The 26,513-nt window shown below is 41.7% G+C and overlaps 1 protein-coding gene across 5 annotated transcripts in view; it reads left to right on the top strand.

Moving 5' to 3' along the window:
• TENM2 (teneurin transmembrane protein 2) overlaps positions 1 to 26,513 on the top strand; it is an 867,288-nt gene that overhangs the window by 229,626 nt on the left and 611,149 nt on the right. Inside the window, exon 1 of one of the 5 annotated variants that reach the window (XM_036424551.2) lies at positions 17,495 to 17,620. The exons of the other annotated variants lie outside the window; for them this stretch is intronic. Coding sequence (XP_036280444.1) covers positions 17,575 to 17,620 — 46 coding nt within the window. The 5' untranslated portion in view covers positions 17,495 to 17,574. Of the gene's footprint in view, positions 1 to 17,494; positions 17,621 to 26,513 lie in introns of those variants that run through there. 5 annotated transcript variants of the gene reach the window in all.

Here is a 26,513-nt window from a genome sequence, read left to right as displayed (position 1 = left end):
GTGTTGATGTTGATCTTTGTGTATAAATTTTTGTTTATGAGGGGAAATAATATACATGCACCTCTACACATTGTTTCCAGGGGCACTTAGTGTCACAAGATATTGTATGTGAGTGTGTGTGTGTGTGTGTGTGTGTGTGTGTGTGGCTGGTAAGCAGAAGGACAGTCAAGAGTGTTAACTAGTTTTCAAGCTGCCACAGTAGGTCAACGGTCCTTTCTGAGTTCTTTTAGACCAACCTTGATGAATGGATTCTGGCCTGTGTCAATGTCTATACTGTAGACTGGCTGCCCAGGACCCTCAGATGGGAAGAATCCCTGAGAAGACACACAGGTCCAATGCCAAAGAGAAGTGCAGCATCTGCTTCCATTTCTTGGTTATCATCCCTATTTTGGGCTTATTAACCACAGCCCCATCATCCAAGGGCTCACCCATAGTACTGGAGCAACATTGTCTCCTAAAAACCCTAAACCTCTCATAATGCCAATTCTAGCACAATGCATCTGTCTTTATTAGCTGAGTTTTGTTTTGTTTTATTTTATTTTTTTACTCTAAAAGTTTAAGGAATGTTAAGGCTTTTATAATCATTTTGAGAAGAGATAGTGTGTGTAGACAAACCACTGTGATGTACACATTTAATTGATCTGTATTTTCATTTCTATCAGGTACTTTATACGCTTGTCAGTCTCTTGACTGGGAATGTAATTTTTCATATGGAAATCTTAGCCTATTGTGTGCTGTCTAATTTTTTCATCACCATCATTTAATGACTTTCATCATGATACCTCTTTTTGTGGAGACTTCTTCCCCTCCAAAGGCAGGAAAGCCACAGATCTAAGAACACAGACTTTCGTGGCAGATAACTGTGTTCGAATCCAGGCTCTGCCACTGGCTCATGGTGGAACATCAGGCGAATTACTTTCCCTCTCTGACATTCAAATTCTTTGTCTGTAAAATGGGGATGAGAATGAGACTTAAGTCACAAGGGTGTGTGTGTAGATTTGATGAGGCAACAGGTTTAAAGTGCTTAGAAGTGTGCCAAGCATATAGTAAGTGCTTAATAAGTAAGTGCTATGAATATTTCTGAGGCCGGAGTCTGTTCCAGGTACTAGGCCAATGTGTTTACATGGTGTGATAATTTAATCCAGTCATAATCTGGGGAGGGGTAGGATTTGACCCCTGGAGCACATTAGGCACCCTCTAGAGACATTTTGGTTGCTAAGGCTTGGTGAGGGAGAGCTACTGGCATCTAGTGGACAGAGGCCAGGGATGCTGCTAGACATTCTATGATGAGAGGACAGTAGCCCACAACACAGAGGGATCTGCACAGCTGTGAATAGAGCTGAAGTTGCAAATCCCTGATTCTGCTCTAGCTGGTGTGGCTCAGTTGGTTGGGCATCATCCCATGCACCAAAAGGCCAGCAGTTCCATTGTGGGTTCAATCCCTAAGGATTGAAGGGGCATCTCTCTCTCTCTCTCTCTCTCTCTCTCTCTCTCTCTCATCAGTAGAAACATATTATTTTACATATTTAAAAAGAAAATAATATCCCTGATTTAGTCCACAAAGTAAGGATTTTTAACATATGGTCCTTTTACAGAAGAGAGAATCTGAAGCTTAGGGAAATGTAACTTCTCACACCAACCTTTGGAGTAAAAGGGCTTATTTTGTTTTTAAAATGAATTTCTACAGGCCCTCTACAAACCCCCACATCAGAAATTCTTGAACGCTTCGTGGAAGTGGGATAGTTAGGGAATGACCTCAGGCCGGCAAAGCAGACACTGTCCAGTGTACAGGCTCAGAGTTCAGGGTTCTGGGCACTCCCTCCTGAGTTAGGCCCGCCTCTTCTCCTGTTTCAGGATCAGGAGGAGGTCCAGGGTGGTTCAGCCAGGTGGCTGGGATGGTGGTGGCCCAAAGCTTTGGCAGACTTTGTCTGACAAAGTCTCAGAAATATACTTTCATATTTTAACAATTGATTGGCTCAACCCTGAGAAGCACTTCAGACGTATCACTTCACAGCTATCATTGCTTAAGTTGCAGCTATGTTAAAACTGAAAAGTGATATAATATTATGTACAGAAAAAAATGGGTAAATATCAGTATGGTCAATAGTAGATACAGCAAGAAGCATAAAAGTGTGTTACAAATGACTCATAAATAGGAAACACTTTGTCTAGGATGACTCTTGAGGACAGGCTTGATAGACAGTTCCTCTCTATGCCCTGGGGGCTGGCACATAGCAGGGGTTGAGGAAATATGTGCTTAATGAATGAAGTTAAGCTTTTGATATCACCCATTAGGACAGTGCAGTGTAAATGGCCGTGGTACCTGTAACCCCAAATATACACAAGTCTTTCCCATTTTTATCTGAGGAACACATTAGCAATAACTGGTGGTCCCAATTCTCAGCCTCTCAGCCTTTGCTTTAACTTGGTCCTTCACTCCAGTGTGTCCTCCTGGCAGAAGAATTAGCTCAATGTGCTCAGAGTTAAATGATTCAAAAATCATCCCCTTCATGATGACCTATCTTTAAACTTAGATGTCACCAATCTGTGATTGGTAGATGTCTCTGGGATCTAGGTGAAGAAGCCATACCCACTAGTGAAGACTGGTCCCCAAACCATTTTCTTTTCATGTTTATTACAGGATTTGATTCTGTCTCTCTGAATGGTTAAATAAACAACAATCTAGTCTACAGTCCTCATAACCATAATGTCAATTGTGACTTTTACTAGATTAAAAATATATTTTTGGTTTTGACCTCTGATATATGTATTTTTTCTTTGTTACATAAATTTTTGTCTACTTGTTGTTCAATAATCATCCAAGTTGCAGTGTCTGGAGGAGGGATGAAACTAATTTTTTATGTAGCCGATAGCATGGTATGTTGAAGAGATGGAAGTATTATCCTCCAAAAGTAAAAAATCAGTTATGATGGTGTAATTTGTTTGCAGAAACAAGTTTTGTTCCATGGGTAGGTGTTTTCGTGCTTCAAATTATTATTTGTCCTTTAAGATAACAGATGTGTAGCTGTGTCTGAATATGTGGGCAGTCAACATGAGTAGGCACACGGTTGATGTTCCAAGTGAAGGCCTGAGAGACAAGTGTGGATTGCAAGGCCAAGGTGATCCCACATTCTCCTCCTGTCTGTTCCACTCTGTGTTGGTGATTTCCTGGCATCTCAGCTACACACTGTTGGGCCTCACTTCTCAAAGGCATTGAAGCTGCATTTTCTAGCACAATAGAGCCTCCCTGCTCGAAGGGTGGTCCTCAGACCAGCAGCATTGTCACCAGGGAGCAGGTTAGAAATACACAGTTCTATGTACCAATCCACATCAACTGGACCCAAGCCTGCATTTTAGTAAAACCCGGTGATGCTATGCCCACTGAGGCCTGAGGACCACTCCTCAAGCACTCAGAACTGATCTCTTTAGTGGCCTTATAACTTTTTTCTTATGGATTTCTGTATTTGTACTTTCTGTTTACATGATTCTTGAGGGCAAGCATTGTCTTTTTTTTTTTTTTTAAATAGATCTGTCTAGTTTGTAGATGGATTTCCTAAACATAGTGGTACTTAGTCAACTTTTGAATTGAATCCAGATTCTCAGACTGTTACCAGGAGAGTAGACAAGCCAGAAAGGGGCCAGGGGCTAATTCAGTGGAGTTCTGGATTTACACATACTTTTCTGTTCCACAAATTGTTTAACTTCGCTAAGCCTCAGTTTCCTTCACTTGGAAATACAGATCATAACAATTACCTTCTAGATTTGTTATAAGGTTCACATGAGATCAAACATATAAAGCAATTAGCCTAGTGCTAATTGGTTCATGGTGAGTTCTCAATACACATTACCTACTATTACATTATCATGTAAGCCAGTAAATTCTATGCATATCAGAATCCCCCAAAGAACCTCCCCACTGCTGTGTTTTCAATTAACCTTGGGATTCCCAACTGGGGTTGATTTTGCTCTCAGACAAGTGTATGGCAATGTCAGGAGACATTGGGTTGTCATGCATAGGGGAGAGGGTGCCATTGGTACCTCACCCAGAGAGGATGCTGCTGAATGCCCTACAGTGCACAGGGCAGCCCCCGCCAGCAAAGCATGACTGGGCTCCAAATGCCAATAGTGCCAAGGTTGAGAAGCCCTCCAGTTACACACAGAGGGACTGAGGTCATCAAAGGAAGCCTTTATTCTTGCGGATTTGGGAACTGCCATATGTATACTCTCTCAAATATTAATGTGGAGCCGCCCTCGATGGAATTCATTGACCAGGAGCCACGTCTGTTCCTTTGGAACAGAACCACACTCTGCCGAACCTGATGCCACCTGGTTAACCTGTTAAAGGTCATAAAACAATAACAATCACACTGCACATTTCATTTTTTAATATCAAAGGAAGCTAGGTCCTTTGAAATGTAGAACATCCTAAGTGAGAGAATAGTGCCTGCAATTCCCCCAGGAGCACAAGGTCATTGTGAAAATAACATTCGTTCCCCTGCTCTTTTTACTCAATTTCCAGATATGCAGGAGGTCACACAACTGGGGGAAAAAGACCCGGCCAACAAGGCTGGTCTTTGGCTGCCTGGGACAGAGGTTGGACAATAGAGCTGCGGTCCACAGTTCAAAAGATATGCTAGAAATGATGTAAGATAAATTATTTTGCAGCTGATAGAAGGATCAGGAATGAAACTTCTATCTCCTGTTTCCTTAAGAAATGAGAGATGCTTCAAGAGAATGTGTTTTCCCAGGTAGGACTACAGAAACAAAGGGGAGAAAGGAGAAAGCTTATCCTCCTGTGAACAGATTAAGCAGACACCAATTTACACCTCATTGTTAAGGATAACATTTTTCCAGGAGTGAGATCCCATTTATATCTCCTGTAATTAAGCTAAAGTAATTGTTTTAAATGACACCCCCCCTGCAAATCATGAAGTAAATACTGTATGTGAAGTGGGTTTGAATCCTGAAATATATACATGAGAACCACACACAAAAATGTCACTCAGTCCCAGGGCCACCATTGGCCTGGGGATTTGCTGGGCTGCAGTAATAGCTCTCCTTGGTGGTATTTTGGTTTGGTAGAAGGCCAGGAATGACTAACTGAAGCAGATTAAGAGGTTGTAGGTAGGGTGGGGACTAGCTTAGTGAAGGGCCATGTGTGGCTCCTGAAAGCAGGAGCCCTGGCAGTGAGCTACTGAGGGTTCCCAGAAATGCAGGGGGCACCATTCGTCAGTGGGAGCACACAGCTGCATCCAACTATCTCCTGCACCCTTTGCTCTTTGGCCATTTTCATTTGTTGGAAAATTGAACACAGAGAGCTGTATCTGAAGAGCTCAATGAGACCGGCATCCTTTATTCCCCATTCAGGGGAATCTAGTTGGGCAAAGAGGCATTTTCTCCCCTAACAATTGAGTTTGCATGGCCTCTATAAACAATGCAATTACTGAGCCAGGTAATAAATAATTGCAGAACAACAGGGGGAAAATAGTTGTGGGTAAGTGAGGAAGAAAGTGGATGGTATAGGATGAGATTTGCACAGTGATTGAGTCAGCGAGGTGGCGTTAAGTCATCCCAGGTCACGTCTGCTCAGCACTAACTAAGGTCAAATCCTGGCCACACACCTGCACCAATGCTGAAGGTCCCAATGCAGCGCAGGCTGAGCCTTTACAGGATGGACGTTTTCACAAAGGGAAGTATTCAAAAGGAAGCCTGGGAGTGGTGCTTGGCTAGCGTTGTGATCATTTTAAGAAAGCAGTGGCCAGCCTTGGAATATACATGTGTATGGAGTGTAACTGCCAATGCATCTCATCCCTGGGCACGTGCTTGGGTCCTGTAACAGTTTTCTTCCATGTGCATCCTCAACCCTGACATTGACATGGAAAGACAGAGCCTCAGATAGAATCCTCTTTATGGTTAGGCTTAGACTTTTCTTGAAAAGGGTACAAGCACATCACAATTTCTCCTTTGGCTACATCTTCCTTCTTAGACCACTTGCCTTCTCAGTCCTCGCCAGCTTGGATAATCTCCTTCTCTTCCCTGGGTTCCTTCTCAGCCTTTCCAAGGTGACTATTCTGATGGATGCGGAGTCACCTCTCTTTGCTTTCGATTGCACTTCTCGCAACCTGCTAAAGACACTCCCTGATGAAATCCTTTCCAAAGAACCTTCTTGACCTTCTCTGTTCCTTGACCACAAAGCTACTTCTGTGCTCTGTCAAGTGATGGCCCATAAATCTTCGTAGGTTGCATCAACACTGTGCCCTTGCAGATTCTCCTCACTCTCAGTGTTATCTTTAAAGGTAGAAATCTGTAACTCCATCATCTTAACCCAGCAGGATTCATTTTTGTAATTTAGTTAAGTACTAACTAAGTCTACCCTATGCGCAAGGCATGGCTCTAGGTGCTGGGCATCCAACCATAAACCATAAATATAACTCCCTGCCCTCTTGGAGCTTACATTCGGGTAAAGGGGTCACAGCATGACAAAAAAATCAGCAAATTTTACAGTGATCTATTAGTGTACTGTGCGCTGGAGAAGGAGTATAAAGGAGGATTGGGAGTTTAGGGTGAGGGTGCGATTCTGTTTTAAATAGGTTGATCTGAGTTGGTATCACTGAGAAAAAAATGATGTTGGAGGAGAGAATAACCCACATACACAAGGAAGAACATTCTGCAGAGGCATGTGTCACTGAAGGGAAGAGAATGAAGGAGAAATTAGTAGAATTTGGGATCTGATAAACTGGGAAGAGGACAAAGCATGTCAAATCTTTAGAACATTTGAAAGAATTTGACTTTAACTCTGGGTAAGAGAAGGAGCTGTTGGTGGGTTTTGAGTAAAGGAATAAGATCATCTGGCTTGTATTATAAAGAGAATTTACTGATCAAAGAATTGAGAATTATCAGTAGAGGTGGGGAGGTTAACAGTTATCTATTGGGAGATAACAAACTATACCAAAGCTGAGTGGCTTGAAACAAGATAATGTATTATTTCTTAACCTGGGGACTGATGCACAAAATTCATACAGGAGTAGGCCTTCCTTCCCCAGGCTGCCAGCACCAGCTTTCCTCTGGCACCTGGGACCCAGGCTTCCCTTGAAGCCCTGGCTTCGTTCAGAAGGCCATCTGGAAAGGTGTCCAGTCTAATTAGCATATTATACTTTTATTATTATAGATGTGTTGGCTGGGAAGTTCTGCTGGGCTTGCCTGTACTTGCTTACTCAGTTATTTCTAGCTCCTGGTTCAGTGGGGGCTGGAGACCAGAGAATGGTTGGGGATCTCGCTCTCTCTCTCTCTCTCTCTCTCTCTCTCTCTCTCTCTCTTCCATCCCCCCCATCCTTCATCCTCTAGGAGGCCAAATGGGGCTTCCTTTTATGGAGGTGGCACCCTTCCAATAGGGCAAGCCCCAATTTCCAAGTTCTCATCATGCCTTACTTGTATAATGTTTGCTTATGTCCCATTGGCCAGAGAAGGTCACAAGAGTAATCCCAGAATCGGTGTGGGGGAGGACCGCATAGGAATATGGACACTGAAAGCTAGGATGCATTGGAAGACCTTAGTATAGTTATCAGCCTCAGAGGCCAAAGTGGAGATCATGGAGAGCAATTAGGAGGCTCTGCAATGATCCAGAAAAGCAATGACGATGAATTGCACCAGAGTGATGACAGTGGGAGTTTTCAGAAGTGCCTATATTCTGAATATAGTTTGAAAGATGGTCTTATTTTTATTCTCCTAAATCACTAGGACCAAGCTATTAAGTTTCCAGGAATTGGTAATGTTCTTATTATTCATGAGATGACATCGCCAAAAAAAAGTTAGGGAGGTCAGGGGATAGGTTTCTTTTATTGCCAATAATTATTCAATGAGTTTTCTGAACAATTGAAAACTTAGTAATTCACTTAGTGATGTGACTGTACACGGCACCCTGTCAATATCATCATCAGCTAATATTTATTGAGCATCCTCTGAGTACATGGCATTGCACTCACAGCGACAGAGGTGAGCTGCATTAATTTTTCCGGCCAATGCAGGATTATTGAGTGGTTGATTGCCTCACTCTATTAATTGGTGCCCCAGCCACCTCAAGAAAAGCATTCTGCTTCCAGAATACAATTCCTTATTCCCCTGGAGTAGTGTTAGCTTTGGTAGACTCTGACAGCATAGGGCAAGGATATGGTTCTCTGTGTTTATGATTATGCTAATGACTTTTAGTATCTTAGTATCAAAAATTGGGATGTATTAGTCTCATTTAGTGGACGGAGAAGCGAAGGCTGAGATTGGGGAAGTGGTATGGCCAATGCCACCCATTGAGCTGGTGGCAGACCTGGGACTGAAATCCAGTAACTTTTTCTACTGCGCTACACTGCCTCTCAGTGGTGCATGCTATTCCCATTTCTCTCTCACACTAACATACAGTCACGAAAATGACATCAAAAAAAGATTTAACTGCGATCTATGCTCTTAAGGGTGTCTATGACACACTGTTCTTTGCTATCTGCGCAGCCAAATCACTGGAAAAAAATGGTTTGTTTGTCTTGGTGTGTGTGTGTGTGTGTGTGTGTGTTTTAAGTCCCGTATTACAGGAGAATTGTCAGCTGTTAAAATCTCCATTTTTGTGTTAAATTCTCATCAGAAAGATGTCACTGCTTTCAATGCATCAAGTGATTTGAAAGCCAGTACGTGAAGTAAACTATTTCATTGAAATCCCTGCTTTCATTTCGACCTGGAAACAGTTATTCCATAGTGATTGTTGTGACTGATCATTCTTTTTGAGAAACTCTCTACCTTTGTTTGTTTGATTTTTTGTTCTAGTGAAAGAGTTAAAATTTGGAGTTAAGAAAGACTGTGAGTGGTGGGGGCAGTTTAAAGGCAGAATGTGTTTGTAGATCTCAAAAGTAGCACCATTCAATGTCACATACTCTGGGATGCACTTGAGTGTACACCCTCTAGAACATCTGCTAGTTGTAATTCTGCCACGTTACGTATTTTAGTACATATCTCTTCCAAGCAGCTTCCAGAGCTGTTCAGATAGTCAGCATCAGAAATTGCACTGTTTTATCCTGGATTTTACAAATAGCAACCAGATTCTTATAAAACAGAACTATCTGATAAGTAAGGTTGTGAATTGCTTTTTGTGATTGTCATGAGCAAGAATATTAAAGAAACCCAGCAAACAGTGCAGTACACCGGTTACTGTAAAAATAAAACCTGTAGCAGCGAATGCGTTCCTCTGATGAATATGTTCAAGGCTGTGATCATTGTGCAACTTCTGGTTGGATGCTTTCAAATGTTCCGTATTGAAAAACATCAGCAACAAGAACCAAACAGTCCACCAAAGCCTGTATCCAACTCAATGGAGAGAAACATACATTCTTAGAGTTTCATTGAGGCCAACCCTGCTTGGTCCACCATGGAAAGCAGAGATTTAAAGTTCTCTTCGGATTTGCTTTCCATTTTTACTTTATAGTTGGGGGCTGTTATCTTGTTTTTCTCTTTAGGGGGTGTTCAAATCCCTATGCAAGACAGAAATGCAAAACAGACAAGACAAAGTTCTGTTCAGCAGGCAAAAATCAAAATGCCAGAACATGGTAATGAATGTAAGTCATTTTATATGCAAAATAATTTGTTTTAATTGGCTAAATAAGATCTGGTATAATTAAAATATTCAATAAACTATTACTGAAACCTATTTATGTCACCAGCCTTTAATCACATTACATGTTTATTGCAATTTGGTAAACAGATATGAAAATGGACCTGAATTATCTCAAATTTACAATTAAGAAGGATACATAAGTGTTTTACCGGAAACTTCAGAGGTTATGCCCTTTTTTAATTTTAGATATTTTTTTTTGAAATGAGCAATTTATAGAAAATTTTCATAGCTTGTCTTTGCAGTGAATCCAGGCAGAACCACTATGAGTAAGGGAAAGCTTTCCTAAGAAAGCTCCTTTTCACCAAGGAGTAAGGATGACTTATGTAGAGTGAGGTCCACAGTGTTTTTCTCCCATCACATCTCCCTAAGGAAAAACAAACCTCCCAGAATAGATGAGGGTATAACTGGGCCTGAAATGACCTCATAGACGAGAAACCCTATGGATGTGAGAAATCTCTCTCTAAGGATTAGTTGCCAAGGGTCAAAGTAAGCTGACTTCTGACTAATGTGTAAATGATTGGGGGAAATTATATTCTTCTGGAGGGCAGCAGTTAATTCTTCCTACTGTGAGACTCTCTATTTGTTTGGCATGAGTTAATTTTGACACTAACTTGAACACTGGTGGACTTTGGGTATGTGTTCAACTATATATATAGAAGTAAATAAATGTCATGCCACCCTAATAAGGCCTTATTCTAACCATTTTCTAAAGGCCAGGGAATGTATTATATGTTCTTTCTCATATATATATATATATATATATATATATATATATGCAAATATATTAATAATATATATATATATATATATACATATATATATATATATATATATGCAAAATGAGTGAAGACACTTAGTTCCTACAAACTTCAGGAAACTTAAAATCTATGTAATAAAGTAAGAGTGATCTAGATATATTGGAAGAATAAAAGGTCACTATCAGTATGAGATACCCAAAGGCAAGACAAGATTAATTTGTACAATTATATGTAATAAAATGTTCCAGGCAATGGGTGCTTGGAAATTGGAGGAATATCATTTACCATGAGTTCATATAACGTAGAAAGCATACTTTGAAGATAAAAAAAATTTTAAGTAAATTTTAAAGTATATTTTTTATTGATTTCAGAGAGGAAGGGAGAAGGACAGAGAATCATTGATCCACTGCCTCCTGCATATCCCCTACAAAGAATCAAGCCCAAAACCCAGGCATGTGCCCTGAGCAGGAATTGAACCATAACTCCTGATTAATAGATTGATGCTCAACCACTGAGCAACACTGTCTGGGTGAGGACAATGGAATTTTTATATCAAACAAGGGGAAATATACATTTAACAAAACCAATTCCATAGGAAATGACGTGTGGAGGTAACAGAGCAAAAAACACTTGTGGCTGTATATAAACCAGTGGGTGAGAATAAAACATATTGCTAAAAATAGATGGGTTTAGGCAAAATGGGGGTGACTCCTTAGCTCATTCATTTAACAAACACCTATATTGAATACCTGTTCTATGTTAGTAACCGCTTTACATAATAATCAGTGTACAACAATATATTCTGACATCATGAAGTTTATGCAAATACCTAAAGAACGGTTAAGTGTTTGATACCATTGATCATCTTGCATAGGGCGTACAGGGCATGTCAGTTGTAATGCTTTTGTTTGTGCAAATACAGGAAGATATGCCTTTTATTTATACATATGAATAAAACAAGTCATTTGTTGAAAAGTCAATGACATTGTCACCATGTACATCAAAAAACATGACATTGTTGGACTGAATATTTTATGTCATTCCAGGTTGTTTTAGTATTATACAGACTTAGCCAGAAAGAAAATAAATGAGAGTATAATTATTTCATTTATTTTAAAAGTAAGATGAAAAAGTGACTGAGCGCCGTGGGTATTTGAGTGGTTATATCTACCTTTCTCTGTAACCTCAAGTGGATGACTTTCAGCTAATAACCTCCACTCTTCCATGCAAGGATTAGGAGGCCTGAGGGCTCCATCTTTAAGCAGAATACAAATGACAGGCATAAGGACCCCAATCAAATTGATGAGTATCACTTGTTTTGTGGATTGTTTTTTTCCATAGACAGTGTCTTTTGTTTCTATCTACATGTGCCATTCACATGTAATGTTTGTATTTTATATTAATTAGGATGGTTCCCATAGAAAGGGTAAGGAAAGCATTTCCTTATAAAAGGGTTGCTGAATTTTTAAATATGGTTAAAACTTAAAACCCAATGAGCATAGATGAAAAAGGGGCCAGTAAACATTTATTGAGTGAGCAAGCTCCTTTGTTTAAACATGTATGGAAGCCCAAACCGATTTGGCTCAGTGGATAGAGCATCGGCCTGCTGACTGAAGGGTCCCAGGCTTTATATTAGTCAAGGGCATGTCCCTTGGTAGTGGGCACATTCCCAGTTGGGGATATGCAGGAGGCAGCTGAATTGATGTTTCTCTCTCATCGATGTTTCTAACTCTCTATTCTTCTCCCTTTCTCTCTGTAAAAAATCAATAAAATGTATTTTAAAAAATAAAGATGTATGAAAGATAATAAATATTTAGAGATGTTTAAACACCAATATTGCTCTTATTTAGTCTCTAATGTAATTGGAAGAATAGAGCATAAACCTGAGCACCCAAATACTAATAATAAACCAATGCAGTGTGGGCTAAGATGTAAATGACAGGTGTGGATAAGAATGACTGGAAGGTAGAAAGATAGGGGTTCTGTCCTGGTGTTGACATTTGCTCCTGTGACATTGGGGAAATTAATTTTATTTACCTCAGTTTCACTTTCTGTAAAATGGTTCTAACAACAGCATGTGGTGAGGTTTAGAAATTAAGAACAATGCCAAATCCCTGTCATATAATAAGTACTTATATTACTAACTACTCTTTATTGTGTAGGTGCGAGCTGTAGCCTAGCTATTGTGCTAATCATTTTACTTCTCTTAGTTAATTAAATTGTCATAACAATATTTTACAGATGAGGGGAGTGAGCTTGAAAGAGGAAGGGGACTTGACCAATATCCCACAATTACAAAGCAAATTTCAGGGCTAAGATTTAGAACTAGGAAGAATTCTACAGCTAAGCGCTTGAGTAGTTACTATGATTAAAACAATGTCATCGCTGTAAATGTAGGAAGGTCAGGAAAGTGTTTGTGAAGGACATGTAAGTTATCCTGGTCTTAGATAAAGGGATAGGAATTGAATGTGTTGTGATGAAGGAGAAGAGGACATTCTAGAGAGAACAGGGAACATGCATGAGACTTTGGAAGAAATGGTTGAGGATCAGGCTGAGGGAGCAGGGAGCTCCTATGAGGAGGTGACAGAAAGAATGTTTACATGAGTAGGTTGGTGTCAAAGCACAGAGGGGGTTAAACATGAGGCAAAGAAAACTGCTCTTTGTTCTCTAAAGAATAGTGAATGCTTGAGGATTTTTTTCTTATAAAAACTAATATTGATTTTAAATAAGAAATCACTAATTACAGATCTTAGAAGGCTGACAATAACCACAAATAGAATTGCCAGAAAAGTAACATGATCTTTTTATCATCAGCCTGGCACACCTTTTTAATTCTTTCCCTACATATTTTCTGTGTGCTCTTTGTTTCTCCTGATGAATTTTCAGGAACACTTTTGAACCTTTGAAGATGTTTAAGCCGATTCATAAGGTGATGAAATAGGACAGACTTTCAATTGACCAATCAATAACTATTGGGAATAGGTGTCATTCAGAGTGGCATTTTAAGAAGGTTATTCTAGCTCGTGAAGGATGAATTGGAGAAGAAAAGAAATCCTCTCGAAATGGCTGTTTTCAATCGCTGTGTCATGACAGTCGGGAGAAGTGTCACAACTAACAAGGCACTAATAGTAAAGTATTGGTTTGCCACAGATTAGCTGCTTTCTCCATTAGAGCAGATTCAAGGTCATTCCTAGAATAATGTCAGGCTCCTTCACTGAAATTCCAAGTGCTTTCTCAAGGGCGGGAAGGCAATGATATTATACTCTGGTTTGGTCTTTGATTGGACCCTAGGAATGTCCCCAGAGGAGAGGGTGCCTCATTTTGTCACCCTTCATGTTTGTCACCCAAATGTATTGGGACAGAAAGGAAAAGCATAGAGAAGCATTTCATTAAAGGCTTGATTGCCATAGTCCAGGCAAACACGGCCTGACCTAGAAGGTATCCAGGAGCCAAGAGATGAAAGAATAACTTTGAGAGGCATAGGATGGAGTGGGCATTTGATAGTTATTGACAATTGGATGCGAGAGAAGGGAAGGAGACAAAGGAGCCCTGGAAGGCTCCGGGGAAGAATTGGGAGAAAGCGCTTGCTTTGAGGGGATCAAATACTGTCCATCTGAGCTATTACAACAAACTGCTGGGAAGATTTGGTAATAATAGGCGCTGACACTCATAAAGTACTTGTTGTATGCTAAGAAAGGAATTCCCGCCCTGACTGATTGGGCATCAGCCTGCGAATCAATGGTCCCAGGTTCGATTCCAGTCAGGGGCATGTACCTTGGTTGTGGGCATATCCCCGGTAGGAGGTATGCAGGAGGTGGCTGATCGATGTTTCTCTCTCATCGATGTTTCTAACTCCCTATCCCTCTCCCTTCCTCTCTGTAAAAAATCAACCACCGAAGGACTTATATGTATGCATATAAGCCTAATCAATGGACACAGACAACAGGGGGGAGGGGGCATGAATGGAAGGTGGGGGTAATGGGGGAATAAGGACACACATGTAATACCTTAATCAATCAATCAATAAAGGATAATAAAAAATAAAACTAATCCCAAAATCATATAAGTATATATATGAAAGGAATTCCCATAGCACATACATTATTTTTACCTAATGGCAGCCCCTCCATGAGACAGATAATATTATTACACCCATTTTTGCTCAGAGAGACAAAATGACTTGGCCAAGGTCACACAGCAAGCTGGCGGGGGAGCTGAGTTTCAATCCCAGGAAGCCTGGTTCCCAAAGCGGAGCACTTGGCCACATGAGCATCAAGCTCTCCCACAGAGAAGACTTGTAAAAGTCACATTCTGGGGAGAAATAATAATGTCATTGGAGCCATCATTGGCACCCCAGGTTGATCTGATAGTCCCCCTAAGACATTTTAGAAATAAATCATAGCAACATGTGACTATCGTCTCAGGGTGCCCACCTCCTCACTCAGGAAATGATAAAACATAAGCAGCAATACCGACAGCCATTTAAGCTTTTACAACCCTCTTTGCGGCCTACACTTCTTTTTAACTTGCCCTGACCTTGTCTTGCTGACCCTGTTCACTCCCCCCCGCCCCCAGACTCCTCTCCCACTTTTATTGCAACGATAGAGTTGTATTCCTGCAACAGGGTCTTTATTTTTATTGGTAGAATATTCTCAGTCTCCCCACTCCCTTGTACAAAGTTAATTTTAACTCTAGGACCAATAGCAATAATGCCACTTCAAGGTGGCTGCTTCCAGTAGACCCTGAGAAGTATCTATAGAGAATTCCGCATTCCCGGGCCCCCTTCCCTAGCTCCTTGCTGGCCCTGCAGCCTCTTTCCCGCTCCACCCAAGATCTGGGTTCCCAGCTTGCCCACTGCCTTCTGTTCAGGCCCTGTGTGTTCTCCAGTCTTTGCTCTGCCTTCATGATGGGAAGGGTTTCCTCTTGATCACATAGCAGGGAGGCGGGAGTGGTACTTATTTATTTGGGTCCAAGCTAAAAAGATCTCCTTATGGCCAAACGACAAGAATCATGACACTTTAGGTTTAACCAGAATAAGCAATCCGTCTTTGGATGCAGTGTGGCCAGGATGGAGGAGGAAGGTCTTTTTTCCTGGCCCGCTTCTCACTCTATATCTGGCAGCTGCCATAGGGACTTCAAAATACCAGATACCCAGGGCCAGCGGGATATGGTTGAGACACATCATAGTTGAAGTAACATAACTGGTGTTTTTTAGGGTTTTTCCCCCCCTCAAGATAATATCTCTTATAAGTAGGACACATGGATTTACCTTCAGTTTTCAAAATCGCTTACATTTCTAAAGGACGGTCAGTGCAAAGCCTCCTCTTCCTACTGGCTCACTACCTTCTTGGCCCAGGCCAACAGGGGAAGCAGGTGGTCATTTCCACCAGCATCTCAACTTACACACACCCTCCCCCTGGGGACCAGCAATGTGCATCCTGGGAAAAGAGGCTACTTGGGGGATGTCACTGTGAAGCCCTCACCCCTGGGGTGGCAGGAGATGAGCAGAAGTGGCCCAGCGCTGGTGCAATCCCATTGGAGACGGTTTGAGTGGGGACATCGTTGCTTTTGGACTTTATTTTATTTTATTTTTTTAATATATTTTATTGATTTTTAACAGAGAGGAAGAGAGAGTTAGAAACATCAATGAGAGAGAATCATCCATCAGCTACTTCCTGCATTACCCCCCCCCCCACTGGGGATGTGCCCACAACCAAGGTACATGCCCTTGACCTGAATCGAACCCAGGACCTTCCAGTCCTCAGGCCGATGCTCTATCCACTGAGCTGAACCGGTTTCGGCTGGACTTTGTTTTAGAAATGGAACCTCCCTTAACATGGAACCGGGAGGCAGAACGATGCAGGAAAAGTCTGTGGGAATAGTGACTCCAAAACTCCGTGGCAGGACTCCGGCAAGCAAGCCTGCTGTCACCGTGGGAGGGAGCCCACAAGGAGTGTAGGGTCCACGTTCCTCACGGCCTCTCCTGCAAACACCTTGCCCCCCCCGCCCCTCTTTATTCTGCTTTATTAATAAAACTAATGGAGAGATCAGCGCCTTTCCAGGTCTCCCCGGGAGCTCGGGTCTGGCCAGTGTGGACATCTTGGCGTGGGCTTTTTCCCTGGGAGCCCATTCTTGAGCTGAGCACTTGTTCCTTCTTTTGTTTACCCATGGCAGTTTGTCAGCAGTTATGATAAGTAGAGTTCCATCTGCCAGTGAAACTACGCTGCACGTTGCCGGAGAAATTAGCAGCTTTCATTGTTGCCTACATAAATAAATATGCAGAGTGAATTGCATTTAAACACGCCCCCCACCCCCCCAAAAAAAGAACCACAGGTACACCCAGCACCATTCAATGGCAATCAGACAAAACCGGGAACACCGGGAGCTGATCTCAATTCTCTAACCTGGAGGATGCACGGATGTGTGTCTCAATGAGAGAGGCAGCGTATCCTGCTTTCGGAGATAAAAACAGAAGCCGCCAGACACTGTGCTCAGTGCCTTTATTCTCAGAATCCTTTGCCTGAAACCCACTGTCTTTTTCCCGTGTTTCCTCTCTCTCTCTCTCTCTCTCTCTCTCTCTCTCTCTCTCTCTCTCTCTCTCTCTCTCTCTCTCTCTCTCTCTCTCTCTCTCTCTCTCTCTCCCCCCCCCACCTTCGCCCCATCTCTTACTCTCTCTCCCTCTCTCCTCCTTCCTTCCCTCGCTCATTGTCCTCCCTCTGCTCCTGCTTTTGATGCTCACAGTTGTCACATTCCATCGCCTCTGCCTCTCCTCTGCTCCGTCCTCACGCCCAGCCTGGCGGTGGTGCTCTGGCCAGGCAGCGGCAGCCTCTCCTGCGAGTTGGAGGAGTCATGTGTGCAGCTCAGTTTGATCGAGCGTCCCTCTCCTGCCTCTCCACTCTTACAAAAGATTAAAAGGTGGCGTCACATCGCTCCCCTGCTCCTGCCCGCCCGCCCGCCCGCCCGCAGGAGGGACTTCCGAGGGGACCACAAAAACTAATCACTTTCCATAAGCATCTTCTTGCTGGGGAGAGAAGAAGAAGAAGAGGAAAAAGGGGGGTGGGTGGGGTGGGGTGGGGGAGAGAAGCAGCAGAGGCTGGGGGCGGAGGAGGGTGGGCTGAGCGGTGTAATCTGAGCCCGGAGCTGAGGATTGGGGCGAGTGAGCGAGAGATGCTGCACGCTGCTAACAAGGGAAGGAAGCCTCCGGCAGAGACAGGTAAGAGCGCCTGGCCCCGAGTCCGACCTGGCTGCTTGGGCGAAATCTGGGTTTGCACCGCTTTGTAATTGAGACCGGCATCGTCTGAAGCAAGAAGCCCGCGGTGGCTTTGCAGCCGGCTTCCTTTTGTTTAACGGAGAAAGTACCTGTTATTAATGTGGACGAATGAGAGCACGCAGCACGTCCAATTGAAAGTGGATTTGTATAGTAGATGCATTTGTGCCGAAGGATCTCGCCTCCGTTTTTTTATCCAAGGGGAGAGGCGAGAAAGATGCTTCTTCGGATCCGCGGTAGCACTTTGCATTGCGTTCAGTTCAGTTCTAAACAGCGAACGGGAAAATAAAATAATGCAATTGATCCTGGTGTGTGTGTGTGTGTGTGTGTGTGTGTGTGTGTGTGTGTGTGTGAACTCCGGGGCTCACACGCTGGGAGAGAGAGCAGGCATTTGAGATTTTGCTTCCCACCCAACTTCTGATGCGTTATCATAATTTTTTCCCCACCACTGGAGGTGTAAGCCAGGGTAAGTTTATTTAAGTCTAGCTGCCGGGGGAAGCGCCGCGGATGCCTCCCTAACCTGGGTCAGGTTGATGTTTCCTAAATGGAGATGCACTGTGGTCCCAAATGCCACATAAAGTTAAAATGTCAGGCGAGGGCATGTTTCAGGGAAGGACCCAGTAAATCGTGAGGGAGCTAAATGAGGACAGTTTGAAGCGGGAGTTAACTCTGGGGGTGCTGTGTGAGGAGCTTTTTTGGATTTTCAGCGGCTCCATCATGAAGGGGAGCGATGATCAGGCTCAGCTCGGAACTTTGCATGCAGACCCTCAATACAGAATGTGTGTGGACTGGCGCCGTAGGTGGCTGCTAGCAACCTGTCCCCTTTGTGCGCTGTGAATGGGAGTTGTGGGTTATATTTGATGGCATTTCTCCTTTAAAGAGCGCCGGGATGGCATGTAAAAGGTTCGCATCCATTGTCACGCTGCCCAAATAGAAAAGGCGCAGCATCCGAGCCCCCGGGCACCTGGTTCTTGTGGCGGCTGCTGGTTTTTAAAGTTTCGATACATTCGTTTTCAGTGTCAGTCCCGGCTGATGGTGTGTTCACTGCCTCTGCTGCTAGCATGTATTCCTGGCATGAATGAACCGAGATGTGAGATTGTAACATTAAAAAAAAAAAAACAATTAGCTAGAGTTTCATTTAAGGATAACAGAAATCCAAAGCATATCCAGACTTTGATCTCGGGCGTCACCTGAGCGGTTTGGATTGATTTTTAGGTGATTATCTTCTGGATGTGGAGACTGGATTATGAAAAGTACACAGTTCTCCGGCTTGAGCCACAGGAAGGTGGCTCCAGAGCCTCCACCAGGTTCGGTGGCCGGGAGGACTGCCGGGCCGTGTGGCACTGTCGAGCTCAGCAATGCGTGAGAGGGTGTTTTATATATGTATTTGGTGAAACGATTTCTTTATCCCCGAGTTCCCAAACTGGACTGGCTCCTCCGAGCCATACCCTGGCGTGTCTTGTCTGCCAGGCCATCCATCTCATGGCATGTTGTGGGTGCAGCCCGTGAATCCAGTTTTCTAAGGATACCGGGCGAGAGCTGCTGAATTTGGGGGGAGGGGGGAATGGACAGCAAACGGAATATGGGCCTCATCAGACACCATCCTCGAGAGCATCTGCAGTGGCAGTTCTGTGGGGACGCTTAGTTTGCCTATCCCGGTTGAAAGACCAGGGGAAGGTGTGGGCAGGGCCGGGGGCTGCTGCAGGCTGCCGTAACCATGCCGGTGGCAGCATAGTGCGTTCTTAAAATCCCAGCACGTCTACTTTTCTTTTTATCAACTTAAGGAAACTTTGCAGAACCTGGACGTAGCACTGCTCCCTTTCAATCGTGTTTGTACATCGCGTAAAACCTTCTCTCTCACTCTGGCCGTGCCCAACTATTGAGTGTTGTTGAACACAACAAGGATGGTGATGATTTCTTAAATCAGTGGTAAGTGTTGAGGAGATGGGCTGGGAGATAGATGTTGTCTGCATCGTAGATACATTTTGTGTGTGGAAGCTGACTTCTTCCTGGTGAGGAGAGGGCACATTGGAAGCTGTGGCTCGGCTGTGTATCCCTGATCAGGGATCCTAGAAATCCAACTGGAACCAAAGTAGGCAGCGACCCTTCAGCTGGCCACTGGCTGGTCACTCGGCATGCCCTTTGGAAGCAGATGGTAACCAAAACTATCCTGACTCAAACTATCTGAGTCATATAAATAGCATTTTTCTGACTTTTCCAGTAGATGTTGCTGGAGAGCAAAGAAAAGATTATTATGTTTTTACAGGAAAAAAAAGAAAGGAAGAAATGCAGTAGACTTATACAAGCCAATGAAAAAGATCCTTCTCCCCAAACTCTGCTGGTAGCATTTTGCATAATTTGCTAATTAATGAATTATATTGGATCATTCCCTTTTATGATGGTCTATAGAAGAAAGCTATTAAAACTTGAGTTCGATTTTTAAAATTATGAAATTGTTCTCTTTAGTCCATATATATATATATATATATATATATATGATCTATGTTTGCTATTTTTCTTTTTATGAAAAAAAAATCAAGTTAACTGCACATTGCTATTCAGAACATTTCATCCCTGAATGCTAAAACCCTTTAACATGCAAATATGATGTCAGAGGGAGAACTGAAATAGAATACCCTGAGAAGAGTAATGATCAAACGCATTATAAAAATATGCACCAGTTGCCAACATGTAATGAAATATTAAGAAATTAAAAGCATGCAACCTCTAAAGTAATAGAATTTCATTGCTCTGAGACTGTTTTCACACTGAATATTAAGTGCTTAATTGATCTATCTGTAAAAAAAAAAAACAACAACAATCACAACCCTACATGGTTTGTCAATGAAGTTCTTTCATTATATGATTTTGAAAAATTTGCCCAATAGGATTTTCCTCAGACTAGGAAATGTAATTAACATTGGCTATTAAGTGCCAGATTTCCAAAGCCAATGCCACCAGGCTTTACGGAGAAAAGAAGAATTCATAGAGCAAGCATCAGTGCCAAGAGCCGAGGGGACCCATGCAGAAACTCGTCCGCTGGTGATCACTCTGATAAAATGACAAAGACGGCTCCGAGAAGCCCGGGGATTTTGGTACCCAGACACGAACTGATGCAATTTCAGGCAAGCAATGACCTGGATCTGTGGGAATATTTATTTTGGGGAACGATCAGTTAACCAGTTTCAGTTGTGAAGGAGACGTGCTTGGATATGACAAAAGCACTTGCAGATAGGATAAGGGTACAACCTAGGATGTAGAGCCCCGTTTTTTCTGACCGTGAGCAGTCCAAGCTGTTTCCTGGTGATTTTTATTCTTCTGCATGGAAGTCCTTCTTTGTCAGATTTTATTCCTGAGGTGTGAAATGCTCTATAGGATGTTTTTATTTTACATCCATTCAGTTCTGTTTTCTGGGAGGAAAAAGAAAAAGCTTATATTTAGAAGGCATGCATGTCAACTACTCCTGTTTTGTAATTAGCACTAGAAATCCACTGGGATAAGGATGTTCCTTTTTTCTTTCTTTCTTTTTTTTTTTGTTTTGATTCAAATATATTTTTTGTGCTTGACCCATAGTGGTTCTTTTTTTTTTTTTTTTTTTTTTTTCCTCCTTTCTCTCTTTACATAAGAAAAGGTTTATAATTTGGGGAGAGATTGGGTTTATTCTGCTGCTCACTTTTGGTGTTCTCTGCTTTCATTAGAGCCATCAAGCGCTTACTATACCCAAAGCACTCTGATGTAAACAGGGCAAATAATTCCTCCAACAACAACAAATGTCCGTTCTCTCCCTGATAGCCTCAGGAGGACTGAAAATGGGAACCACTCTCAGAGAATCGCCTTCTGGGTTCAAAGGTGCCAGGTCCTGACTCCTTTCTTAGGAGAGTTGAGAGGAAAGGTCACTACAAGTCGAGGGGATCCTGAGAGTGGCAGCCTTTGAATTAGGAGTGAAATGTGAAAACACAGTATAATCCTGATGAGCTAAATAAGAAGGATCATAGGGAAATAATGTGCAAAAGAATGACCAATGTCAGTATTCTGAAGAGCCTTGAATGTCAGATGAGGGCATGTAGTGGCTGCCAGGATGTGATCTGGCAGCTTCCAGAGGAGTTGCCTTGCTGTGGAATGGGGAAGGAGTAGAATAGTGGGTCTTTATTAAGCCCTCCACCTGCCCAAGAGATGCTGAAATGCCTACATAGGGGTCATCTGCTCTTCCATTACATTGTGTACTTAAGGAACTATTGTTCTTAACGGAATAGTGCTTTGTCTTTTAGGGATGCTGTTGAAAACAACAACAAGAACCTCTGGAGTAGATACTGGAAACCAGCGAATAGTCCATTGCATTAGCCTAGACTTAGGAGGTATGGTTGAGAAATACTGTGGAGGGAAGGGAGAATGGGTGCTTGAAACACCTTCCTATTATAATTATTGCAATTTCTTGTGCATACTGTAGATGTCATGGCCTCATTAGGCAAGGATTTTGTGTGTATGCATCTGTTTTCATAAGACAAGCCTTCACCCTTCGTCAGAGATGAGACCTGTAGAGTAGAAGATGTGCTATTTTTTTTCTACTATTTGAGGCAGTCACTTAGTGTTGGGGGCATCTCCATTTGCTGACATTGATTAGGACGGATTTGTAGTACTTTTAAGGGTTTTCATGCCTCTGAAAAGGGATATACTTTATTTATTAGACTTAGAATCGCCTGTGTGTCACTTTCAAAAACCTTGACTAACTCACCCTGAACCCTTAGATGTCTGGCATATTCAACCGAAGAGCTCAGCTGTGGAGACTTCTCTAACTATATAATAGAAAGTTAGTGTCAATACAGAAAATATTCTTGCATCCAATAGACTTCATAATGAGAAGGAGCAAAAATAATTATTAGCACAATTAAGTAAGTGGAGTGCCACTCTTTCCCCTGGACGTTGATTTAAGCAGCCTCTTCGGGTGGACAGGGTCAGCAATAGCACCTGGAAATGAAGTCATAAATGAGTGTCTTGCTTTGTCCTCGAACCACTGTAATCTGATTTGTTCCATTTACCTTTTCCAAGCTTTTCATCTCCCCACCATTCGAATACCATCAGAGATGGGGGGCTGCCCATGACATTCACACTTGACATTATCAAACACAAAAGGCATCACTCATACACTTGACTGCATTACAATGCAAGGGGAAAAAATAGATCCCAAAGGCATAGAAATTATTGTTTCGTGCCTTGAACGTAGGTGGGTATTTTTTCCCTGTTTCCTCCAGTCTGCCTTATTTGATGGATTTGCTTCTGTGTGTTTGCAGAGGTTCTGAAAACCCTGGAAAAAGTCAGCACTCACAAATCCATAGCGTACACATCCTTGTATTAATTGGAGGTATGTGTAGTAATACAATGGAAATTTACAACTCTATTAATATGTGTTATTTGCTGGGCACCAACCACATTTTTATACAGTGACAATATTGAATCTTGCACTGGAGCTGTCTTTTCACCATGACTCCAGTCCTTTCTCTGAGATAGCTATGGACAAACCTTTTCCTGACTCACACATCTGTGGTCTCTGTAGTCACTCCATTTGTGCTAGGTAGACCAGAAATCTATTGACTTTATTGCAGTCCTGTGTTTGTTTACACATGAAGTATATGTGTGTGTGTGCGCGCGCATGTGCGCACACGCGTGTGTGTGTGTGTGTGTGTGTGTGTGTGTGTGTGTTGGAGTTAGGAGCAGGATTCTTATAGTGAATATAAATCTATGTGTACCTCCCTTTGTTTATTATTCTGAGCTTTCTGTTCAAAAACTCTTTACTCCCCCTCCCCCCTCCCGCGCCCAATACGTAAGACAACATGTGTGAGCTGAACAAATAGTGTTGTCAGATTGTGGTGAATTGCTTCAGTAGTATTACATCATGTATCGAGATCACATGTGTTGTAACACTCTGTAAAACAGCCAGTTATGTGATATTCTACAGGTTTAATATACTTCTGCTGCCTTGTACTTGGGAAGGATTTCTGTAATTGGAGACAATCTAGCAAGAAGAATTTTTGAAGCCATTGGAGGCTGAAATATAAGTTTTTTTGAGAAATGTGACTTTATAGACTTGAAACTGAATGGATTACAAATTTCTCTTAACTGGGAAGAATCATAATTGCCTATATAGTCCAGTACTGATTATCTAGAGTTTGGATCACAGGAATTATCCCAATTTCTTCTCTGGCTCCCCTGTCTTCTCTCTAACTACCTGTCGTGAATCATTTCCCTAATCATGGGCACCTCTGCTTATGGTAGGAAAGGACATATTTGAGTAGCAAAATCCAAATCAGTGAAGTATATTTTAGAGCAGCTAATTATGTGAAGAAGTCTGGGCGGCTATGTTTTTTAAAGTGTTCACGAAAGTTAACTGAATTTCATTTTAGAGTAGTGGAGTCTCTTTCTATTTACAAATTATGGCTTTCTATAGCTGTTGATATGTCAAACTTTTACCCACATGTTTAAGAAGCAAAAGGTAAATCAAACAGAGTGAATGAGGCTATGTCATTGGTTTCATTGTTCCAAGGGCGGGGAACCTTTTCTGCCAAGGGCCATTTGGATATTTATTATTTTATTTATTTATTTATTGTAAATATTTTATTGATTTTGTACAGAGAGGAAGGGAGAGAGATAGAGAGTTAGAAACATCGATGAGAGAGAGTCATTGATCAGCTGTCTTTTGCACACCCCCTACTGGGGATATGCCTGCAACCAAGGTACATGCCCTTGACCAGAATCGAACGTGGGACCCTTCAGTCACCAAGCCAACGCTCTATCCACTGAGCCAAACCGGTTTCGGCCATTTAGATATTTATAACATCATTCACAGGCCATACAGAATTATCAACTTAAAAATTAGCCTTCTATATTTGGTCAAACATTTAATTCACTCACCCCTAATGCAGCCACAAGGCCATACTAAATGATATCTTAAGTTTTATATAGCCCTTGGGCTAGATGTGCTCCATCCTGTTCTAGATTACATCCTTTCCCTCTTTTATATCCAGACCAACTACCATTTGAAATTAACTGGTTGGATGGTGTGCCTAGCTGGAATTGTATTGTAGAAGACCACTTGGATTAAGCCAGTGTATCTTTGTAGGTTATCAGGGTTTCAATTGGCATAATCCTCTAGAATTAAGTACAAAAGTGGGTTATTGGTACCCAAACCCCACTTGATTAATCTCCAACACAACACAAGCACTTTCCCATTTCCATGATCAGCTAACTTACAGTCAAGCCTTTAAAAAAATTTACATTTAGAATTTGACCCCCTAAAGGTCTTCTAAGTCCCAAAGGACTTTAAGGATTTTAAGCCTCCCAGATACCAGAATTGGGCTGAGATGATAAAAGGATTTCCTATAAGATATATCTGTCTTATATACTATGTTACTGTTTAAATTCTTATTTAAAATATGGACTAAAACATGTTGGTCATTGTATTACATCATCTACTCATCTCAACATTCAAGTACATTTCTTTCTAATAAATTTGGGTTTAATCTTGTGATAAATTGAAGTGTGAGGTTGCATAGCTGGCTTTGCCAGAGGGGTTGTAATCACAAATAGGCCCAGACATTCCCAGCCACTTCAAAGTTTGCAGTACAGGGCACAGAATTCCATCTACTAGATATTGCAACAGAATCAGAATTTTATTCCCTCTCCTTTCTTTGGTTAAATATTTTTTTTTGTTATTGTTGACACTACATCAGTTGTGTCTTGGGCATTTTCAAAATCATATAGCTATATCTGCCACTCTATAACCATGTTCTATCAAATAATGCACCACTCTCTTATACTATCCTTACTAGTATGTGACAAATATGTCTGTAAGTAACTGGCTGCACTTTGAAGTCCCTAATCAAATTTTACAATATGTTTACTTGCTAAATCTATTATGTAATGCAAGTGATAAATATACATGGTATAATATAGTTGACAGAAATATATGAAAAGACAATAAACATTATTATTCTTTTGATACAAAAATATTCTTTTATCAGTAGATTAAAAGTGAGTTTATTAGAAAGAAATTTACTTGAAGTTTTTTTTAATCCCCACCTTGAAAGAGGAATGGAGAGAAACGCAGAGAGAGACATCAATGTGAGAGAGAAACATATGACTCTTTCCCATAGGTACCCAACCAGGGATCAAACCCTGCAACCAAGATATATGCCCTGGCTTAGTATCGAACCTGCAACCTCTTGGTATATAGTATGGTGGCTCCAACTGAACCACCCAGCCAGGGTGCCTTGAAGTTTTTAAGTGTCAAGATGTAGTTGAGGATTTAATAATAGCCAATAATTTTAAATTCATATTGTACATAAGAAAATAACCAGTAATAAAACACACAAAACTGAAAATAGAAAACCTTGCCAACTATTAGAAAAATAATTGACAAATCTGGTCACAAGTTCTGTATATGTAGAAAGTGCCTTTTTTTTAGTCATATGTGTGTGTATATTTATATGCTCATATATGTGTATACACATAAATATATGCATATGTGGTTACTCTGTATATGTTATTTGCATATTTCTACCCCTAACTTCATATCTATCTCAATATCTGTACCTACATCTATGTCCAGAAGTCTAGAGCGAGATAATGAGTATATGCCTGGTAAGATATGGTGTGGCCATATTCCTGGGAAAATACTCTTTTTTTCCCAGCTGATGTCACCTCCCCACAATCTGATGTGCAGTGTATGGCATCAGGGATGCGAACTTACCCATTTCAGGAGCTTGTCCTGAGTTAGAAATTATTTTAATGTTGAATATTTTACTCATATATTTAACAATTGGAAACACTAAGAGAGAAAAACATG

Source organism: Pipistrellus kuhlii, unplaced genomic scaffold, assembly GCF_014108245.1.
Source record: "Pipistrellus kuhlii isolate mPipKuh1 unplaced genomic scaffold, mPipKuh1.p scaffold_m20_p_8, whole genome shotgun sequence".
Classification (NCBI taxonomy): Eukaryota; Metazoa; Chordata; class Mammalia; order Chiroptera; family Vespertilionidae; genus Pipistrellus; species Pipistrellus kuhlii.
This window is presented reverse-complemented; position numbering and strand designations above follow the sequence as displayed.